Here is an 8,880-nt window from a genome sequence, read left to right as displayed (position 1 = left end):
TTTTATAATTTTTTTGGTCACCCCTCTCTGCCAACGTCCACAGCGGCGGCGACGATGCCGCTGAGGACCCCCCGCTCCGAGGATGGAGCGCCGCAGTGACCTCCACGGTGTCGGCGCCAGCGTCGGGGCCGGCGAAGATGTATTGTCGTCGGAGGCGACAGAGGAGGAGGGAGAGGGAGAGGACGAGAAGGGCGGGAGAGGGCAAGAGAGGCGTCGTCGTCGGAGACAGTGGAGGAGAGAGAAAAGGTTATAAGAATATTTTGGTCAGTTTGCTGAAAAAAAAGGAGAGAGAAAAGGTTATAAGAATATTTTGGTCAGTTTGCTGAAAAAACGAAACAAATCTGTAAAAACGAAAAATGTGACCGGTTTTGTAAAAGTCCAAAATAATTGAATTTTTTATGTAAATGGGCCAAAAAAACAAGTGTGAGGAGCTAAAACAAAAAAAAAACTCTTGATAAAGCCAATGGGCCCACCCACGCGACTTCCTAGGGCTTCGCTGTCACGTACGCGCGCCCGTTGTGGCGCGAAATCTTCCCGCCAAAATCCCATCCCGCCAATAAGACGACCCCATCTCGTTCCTAGGCCACTGTTCTCTCGAGGTGTGATCGCTAAGCACTCGAAGCAACAGGAGACGAAGAAGAACAAGAAGAAAGAGAAACCCTAATCGATCCCAACAATGGTGAGTAAGCCCTCAAATCTATGCCCCCCATTTCTCTCCCTCGCTCTCTCCCCTCTCGTGATCGATTCCTTTTCTCTTTCGCCATTTTGATCCTTCATGTATAACCCTAGGATGATCCCGAGAACACCCCGTCGACGCCCGGCTCCCCGACCTCGGCCGGGTTCAGCACCGACCGGCTCCCGCCCAACACGAGCCGCGCCACCGACGACGACTTCTCCGACGACGACGACGAGGCCGCCGTGGACCCCCACGTCATCCCCGACGACGACATGGACGCTGGCGGCGGCGGCGTCGGGGCCGACGAAGAGGAGGAGGAAGGGGAGGATCTCTACAACGACAACTACCTGGAGTAAGCAAATGCCGGAAACCCTAACCCTAATTTGTGACTTGTTTGATCTTTTCCTCTGTGCGTGTTTCTGATTTGGAGGAGTTTGAGGGTTATAGTGATTACCGCCGGATGGACGAGCAGGATCAGTATGAGTCGATGGGGTTGGATGATTCGATGGAGGATGAGAGAGATCTGGATCAGATCATGGCCGATCGGAGGGCCGCAGAGGTTGAGCTCGATGCTAGGGATGTGCGGACCGATCGGAAGCTCCCTCGCATGCTTCATGATCAGGGTAAATAGGTCACCTTTCTTATATCTCCTGTGCATATCTTATTACCTTGTGAATTTTGTGGGTGATATTTTTATGTGAGCTTAGATTCGGAGTGTCTTTAAATAGGAAAGGAATGATCGGGTTTGAAATGATGTTCATGCTGCTGATCACTGGACCCTCTACGAAGGGCCATTTACTGTTCTATGAAACATAAAGTCTCAAGTTTGAGAATTGTCGGATGTTTTCTTATTATAAGCTTTTTGTTGAATTGATTGGCGAAATTTGGGATTATTGATGTGTGTATGTATGTGTGGATGGTTATTGGAGGAACAACTGAGCTAAGAATTTCTATATTATTCAAACCCTACTTTTTGAACTGCTGTGGAAGTAGCTGAATTTCTATATTTTGTTTCTTGTGCTACCGCTGAAACTTTAAACCAGCGTTGGGATGTGAACCTGCACATCAAATAAAACCTCTTTTTTGTCTAACATTCTAGAATTTACTGTTTTAAATTTACAATGTCGCACTACCACATGTATTTTATGGTTAATGCTTACCATCGCGAGTAAAAGTTGTCCTTTGTTGCAATTGCAGACACAGATGAGGATATGAACTTCAGGCGGGCAAAACGGCATAGAGCTGATTTCAGGCCTCCTCCAAGTGGTGCAAGAAGTGATGATGAAGCTGATGCTGCCATGCAAAGTTCGCCAGGAAGATCTCAGCGTGGACACTCTGATGTGCCATTTACTGATCAGACTGATGATGACCCATACGAGGTGCTGATACTTGCAATGGGCCTTTTAATATATAATATACGCACCTTTCAAATTCTTCTATTTAGTAATATGCTCCAAAAATGTGATTTTTTTTATATTTGCCCCTTGCAAATGTATTCTTTTTACTTAATATTATTATATTTGGTTGAAGTATGATACAGCTCATGTGGAGTTGGTTTTCTCATGCTTGTTTTGCTGCACTTCACTTTACAGGATGAATATGATGAAGAAGGTGAAATGAATATGTATCGGGTCCAAGGAACATTGAGAGAGTGGGTCACAAGAGACGAAGTACGCCGATTTATTGCCAGGAAATTTAAGGAATTCCTGCTTACTTATGTGAATCCTAAGAATGAACAGGGGGAATTTGAGTATGTACGGTTGATTAATGAGCTGGTTCTAGGTATTACTCTACCCCTTTTTATCTTCAGTTTTGATGGAAGACCTACTGTCCATAGAGGGTAAATCTACACTGGGGGAACAACTATCCTTTCAGATGTTACAGTTGGGTCCTTAACTTTGCATTCTAATGTGGTTGTACACTTTTCAGTAAATTCCTAGCAAGATTGGATGGACATACCCACTCAATCACCATATGAGAGGCTGAGAAATCATATCGGGGCATTTGTATGATGATTACATGGCTATGCTTGTCCAATGCGATATAGGATTTAACTGAAAGTGTGAGTGTGTTGTAAATTGCAAAAGTTAGAGAGTCAATTGTACCAATCAAAAGGTTTAGGACTTAAACTACTCTAAGAGGTTGAGGACCCTTATGCAATTTATCTGATGGGTCATTAACAGCATGGACTTTATGCCGTGAGAATCTTGGTTGCTTTTGCTGATTTTATTGCTTGATCTGTTTGTGCAGCTAATAAATGTAGTCTAGAAATAGATTACAAGCAATTTATTTATGTTCATCCAAACATTGCTATCTGGCTGGCCGATGCACCTCAGTCAGTGCTTGAAGTCATGGAAGAAGTGGCAAAAAATGTTGTCTTTGATCTCCACAAGAATTACAAGAACATCCATCAAAAGATCTACGTCCGCATCACTAATTTACCAGTGTATGATCAGATAAGAAATATCAGGTAAAACATCATTTTTTTCTAAGGCATGGTAATCCTTCTTTCTGATGGACTGATGCTTTGTTGTATCTCAGGCAGATCCATCTGAACACAATGATTCGTATAGGAGGTGTTGTGACTCGGCGATCAGGGGTCTTCCCCCAGCTGCAGCAGGTGAAGTACGATTGCAGTAAATGTGGGGCAGTTCTTGGCCCCTTCTTCCAGAACTCTTATTCAGAAGTAAAAGTGGGTTCTTGTCCTGAATGCCAATCCAAAGGACCGTTCACTGTTAATGTCGAGCAAGTAAGCTACATTTGCATCAAACATTTTGTCTAATGGTAAAGATAATCCAACAATTAACTAGAGCACAGAAAGCTGTCTGTAAATATCATGGTTTGCACTTTACCGTACTTGATGATGAAAATCTAGGGGTAATCCCTCTTTTATGAAATGTTAGCACTTTCGTCCCTTTCTGTAGCGGGTAAAAGTGCATCATTTTCTGTAATCGACGAGGTTACGCTGTGTGTTTTTGATTATTGAGGGGGTTTTCTGTATTTAGCCTTAAGCAATCTGGAATGAAGTACTCTAATGTCTCATCTTGTACTTTCTAACTGTTGATATATTCATCGTATTAATTGAATATTTTGTGTTTAAAGAATATCAATGGCATCTTTGTTTTTGTTATCTAACTGTGTCCCTATATTCCAGACTATATACAGGAACTACCAGAAACTGACCCTCCAGGAGAGTCCTGGAATTGTGCCAGCTGGCAGGCTTCCAAGATATAAGGAAGTTATACTTCTGAATGATCTAATTGACTGTGCTCGCCCAGGGGAAGAAATTGTAATTACTTCACCTATAGTATATTATTGTCTTCCTTGTTAGTACAAGTAGAGGTTCTGAAGGAGAATTTGTTTCCTTGTCCTCTTTCAGGAGGTTACAGGCATATACACCAACAACTTCGACTTATCATTAAACACAAAAAACGGGTTTCCTGTTTTTGCCACAGTGGTTGAGGCGAATTATGTTGCAAAAAAGCAGGATCTCTTCTCTGCTTACAAACTTACTGATGAGGATAAGGCTGAAATTGAGAAGTTAGCAAAAGATCCAAGAATTGGAGAAAGGGTTTGTTCGTTAATGTTTTCTTTGTTATTTTGATGAAAGTATTCGGATTGTTTTTGTTAGCTTAGTTTTTTAATTTATTTTCAAGAAATATTCATCAGCTAAAAGATTGTAACTGAACACACAGATCATTAAGTCTATTGCTTCATCAATCTATGGTCATGAAGATATTAAGACAGCAATTGCGCTTGCCATGTTTGGAGGACAAGAAAAGAATGCTACGGGTAAACATCGGTTAAGAGGGGATATAAATGTTCTCCTCTTAGGTGATCCTGGCACTGCTAAATCCCAATTTCTCAAGTAAGCCCTGGAAGACTTTGAGATGTATTTACACTTGTTTTTCTTTGATTTGTTTCAGGGTTAGTGCATGAAGTTTGCATCAAGTTTGACTTTGATTTCAGTTTTGTCCTTGTAGCCTCAAACCTTCCGGCAGTTCGGTTTTGCGAAAATTATAACTTTTAAGGATGATATTGAACTTTGGAGTCAACTTCATGGTCTAAATTTGTAATTGGTTCATTTTTTTTCTTTTGTTTGGGACATACAACAATGCCCTTACTTTTTTTTTCATAGGTATGTTGAGAAGACCGGCCATAGAGCTGTCTACACGACAGGGAAAGGTGCTTCTGCTGTTGGGCTCACAGCTGCAGTGCATAAGGATCCCGTGACAAGGGAATGGACCCTTGAAGGAGGTGCACTTGTTCTGGCGGATAGAGGGATCTGCCTAATCGATGAATTTGACAAAATGAATGATCAGGACAGGTTAAACTACATTCAGATAGTAACTTAGATATCCTCGCAAAATTATTTATTTATGTATATACTCCTGCAATTGCTCGTAAGAGAATTGGCTGCTTACATATATGCCCATTGTACTTGCAGATATTCAGATCTTTGAGAATTTGTTTATAATATGAAATGAACTTATTCCCAGCATGACTCCTCAACTAAGCATATTTTTTAAGCAACTGCCCTCTCAAAGGGCATATATGAAAATTCAGATTTGACAGGACTATTTATGAAAACTGATAGTTTTGCAGGGAGATTTATGGAAGGCCCCATGAATATGTAGTCAAAGATAATTTTTCATTTCCGATTACCCTTATCCTGCTGACTATATTTGGTAGTTGCTAATTTCAGGGTGAGTATCCATGAAGCCATGGAACAACAGAGCATCAGCATATCAAAGGCTGGAATAGTTACATCTCTCCAAGCTCGTTGCAGTGTCATTGCTGCAGCAAATCCAATTGGAGGAAGGTAACACCAATAATTAAAACGGATTTTACTCAGAAAAAGTAAAAAGTTTCATATATAAACATTCATCACTGGGAAGAAAATTTAACATATTTTGTATCTTCAGATACGACTCCTCGAAGACTTTTCTTCAAAATGTGGAACTGACTGAACCTATCATATCACGATTCGATATCCTTTGCGTTGTTAAGGTTGAATTCCACCTTCAGTTAACTTAAAATAGTTTCGTATGACAAATCTTAATCTCATTTGTTGGTAATGTTCACTTTTAATCATGTGCAGGACATTGTCGATACAGTTACAGATGAAATGCTTGCAAGATTTGTTGTAGATAGCCATGCTAGATCTCAACCTAAGGGGGCCAACCTAGAAGATAAGCCTGCCTCTGACTTGCAAGACGATCTCCTGGCCTCTGCTAGATCAGCTGATCCAGAGGTGTGAGAATATCTACCTTTTTTGTACAAAAAGGGTATTGCAAATTTAATTGTTGAAGTTTGACCACGATGTCCATTATTCCCTTTAGTTATCAAAGTTTGTCCCATGTAACAATCAAGTCTTTTACACAGTTTACCATATGAAAAAAGAGGTTAGTAAACATCATTGTTAGAGTTTGCTGCCACCAGTTTTCTGACGTTCGTCTTCAATGATGATGCTGATATGGCATTATATTGGACTGTAGAGTAAGACTGAAGATAGGACTTAATTGTCATGCAAAACAACTTTCAGAGAGTAAATTGTTTATATTGAAACTTTGGGGATATAACTGAAATCAGGGCCAAAACCTAGTAGTTGAATTTATAATTAATTGAAAAAAAACTTTAAGCTAGTCTTAAATTCTGTCTAACAAACTGCTACATGGTCAGATACTTTCTCAAGACATGCTCAAGAAGTACATAACATATGCCAAGTTGAACGTCTTTCCGAGATTACATGATGCTGACTTGGATAAACTCACACATGTTTATGCTGAACTTCGCCGAGAGTCATCTGTGAGATCTGTTACTTTTCTTGAGGTTATTTAATATAGTATGTTTCCTGAACTCTCATCTTATCGTTCCATGACTTTTACAGCACGGCCAAGGGGTTCCAATTGCAGTGAGGCATATGGAATCAATGATTAGGATGTCAGAAGCACATGCAAGAATGCATCTGAGGGGTTATGTGTCGCAAGAAGATGTTGACATGGCGATACGCGTATTGCTCGATTCCTTCATATCAACCCAGAAATTTGGAGTCCAAAAAGCACTACAGAAGGTATGAATGTAATTTGGCTGTAAATATCAAAAGGTTAATGAAAGCTAACTACTATTGGTTAGATCACGTGGAGCTCTTAATGTATCCATATTAATTATCCGAGACTTTGTTCATTATACATTTCTTGTTCAAATTTTATTGAGCATGCCATGTATAGGTTTGAGCATGCCACTCATACTTCTTGAATACTGGCCATAGCGCCTGTTTGGCCTCACTGAAGCTTCGGCATAAATGCTACTTGAGCCGAGTTGTTTAAAGAACAAAAAGTCTTTTCTTCAGCTTCTCACCAGCAGAAATAGAAGCCTTGAAATTTTAGCTTTCTGCCATGGTTAAATTTTCAGAAATTTTGCTAGCCAAACGTCTCATCTCTAGAAGCTTCTATTGTTTGAAATAGAGTTGTTTTAAAGCTGAGCACGGTGCGGACTAAAAGCACATTTGCCATTTAAAAGAGAATTAACTCATGATTATCGCTGAGAGAGCTAACTCTTACCTCTACCTGTTTGCAGAGCTTTAGGAGTTACATGACCTTCAAGAAGGATTACAACGAATTGCTGCTGCATCTACTGCGAATACTCGTGAAGGATGCTTTGTATTTTGAAGAAATTGTCTCAGGATCAACTCGACACCTCACTCACATCGAAGTGAAAGTGGATGAGTTGCGGACTAAGGTAAGAATAGGACTAGTCAGTAGTCACTGCTACTTTCTTTCGTCTGGATCATATCTAATGTCAAAACAAGAAAAAGGGAAAATAAAAAATATTTTAATTTGTATTTTTGGTGGTCACAGGCTCAGGAGTACGAAATCTATGATTTGAAACCATTCTTCACTAGCACGCATTTCAGAAACAGCAACTTCATTCTTGATGAAGGGCGCGGAGTGATCAGACATCCTCTAGCAGTGTGAGAAGTGATATTTCCTTTACATAGGTTTGACATCAATAAAGTGAGATTAGCTTACTTACGCATTGGCGAAGATCAAAGATCCGAAAGTATCGATGCTTTGTTGTTCAATCATATTTCTAAGTTATTAAAATTTATCCTGATTAAGACATCTTGTAAAGAGTAGAAAAGTTGAGTTTTATTCTTCTGATGCCATTATGTTTCTTGAGCCCTGTCTGTTTTCTTGTCTCCTAAAAAATAGGAGTGCTTCAGCTGGTCATCACTATGAACAAAATCTAATGGCCTTTTCAACCACTTCTTCAAGTACGCTGAATGGGAAAAATTACCATAGAAATAAGATTAAAATAGTCATCGCGTTTAGAAAATCTTGTGCTCTCTAAATTTTTAAAGATAAAAGTTTCACAGCTGATGTGTATAAGTAAAAAAACACATGTACTAAGGGGCTATTTGGTGTTTGGTTTTATATTTTTGAATTCAACTGCAGTATTTGGAACAGTACAAGAAAGTTCAACTGCGGCAACTGAAAATACGTTTTTAATTTTTACTGAGGCAGGGAGAGAGTAATTTTGATAAAATTCTAGCTTATCTTTTTAATGATTTTTTAAATATTTTTTTTTCTACATTGAAGGTAATTTTATTATCATATATATAAAGTGATAAAAATTTAAAAATATAATTTTCATTTGTATATAATCAAATAAATTTTATATATATATATATATATATATATATATATATATATATAGAGAGAGAGAGAGAAAAAATAAATTATTTATACTTGTAGTATGTTTTATCATATCTTATCAAATCAATGCATATAGTTATAATATTTTTCAACTTTATTGTATTTTTAGTTACATTCAACCAAACAGTTTTTTTTTTTTTTTTTTGAAAAAAAGATAGCACGCTACCGCTTCATTCATTCGACAATGAACTAGCGCATGGATTAGCCATACAATTTATCAAAAATGAGAAAATGCAACAACAAAAATTCTTAAAATGATTCAGTTGACACGTATACCCTTGGAAGTAGGGGGGAAACGAGCCGAGCTCGAGCGAGCTTATGTCAGCTCAAATTCGGCTTGAAATTAATTTCGAGCCTAAATCTAGGCTCAAGCTCGGCTTGAAATTAATTCGAGCCAACTCGAGCGAGCCTAATTTCGAGTCGAGTCGAGCTCGAGCTCTAAACGAGCCGATTGAAATTCTCGACATTATATAATCAATAGTTTAA

The 8,880-nt window shown here is 39.0% G+C and overlaps 1 protein-coding gene across 1 annotated transcript; it reads left to right on the top strand.

The window, feature by feature from the left end:
- LOC109723453 (DNA replication licensing factor MCM2) lies at positions 547–7,854 on the top strand. The gene is made up of 18 exons (XM_020251812.1): positions 547–679; positions 790–1,028; positions 1,124–1,299; positions 1,874–2,055; positions 2,269–2,458; positions 2,927–3,146; positions 3,218–3,425; positions 3,831–3,965; positions 4,056–4,247; positions 4,372–4,544; positions 4,815–5,003; positions 5,382–5,498; positions 5,602–5,686; positions 5,778–5,930; positions 6,359–6,484; positions 6,567–6,749; positions 7,256–7,417; positions 7,537–7,854. The coding sequence occupies exons 1-18, from the start codon at positions 677–679 to the stop codon at positions 7,651–7,653; spliced, it is 2,850 nt and encodes a 949-aa protein (XP_020107401.1). The 5' UTR covers positions 547–676; the 3' UTR covers positions 7,654–7,854.

The sequence above is a fragment of the Ananas comosus genome, linkage group 17, assembly GCF_001540865.1.
Source record: "Ananas comosus cultivar F153 linkage group 17, ASM154086v1, whole genome shotgun sequence".
Classification (NCBI taxonomy): Eukaryota; Viridiplantae; Streptophyta; class Magnoliopsida; order Poales; family Bromeliaceae; genus Ananas; species Ananas comosus.
The sequence above is the reverse complement of the archived record's forward strand: the minus strand, read 5'-3'. Positions and strand labels throughout refer to the sequence as shown.

Excerpts from the sequence above, each read along its gene's own strand:
- LOC109723453 (XM_020251812.1), top strand. Across the intron at positions 3,426-3,830 it reads TCACTGTTAATGTCGAGCAA|ACTATATACAGGAACTACCA; the intron begins GTAAGCTACATT and ends CCTATATTCCAG. Across the intron at positions 6,750-7,255 it reads TCCAAAAAGCACTACAGAAG|AGCTTTAGGAGTTACATGAC; the intron begins GTATGAATGTAA and ends ACCTGTTTGCAG.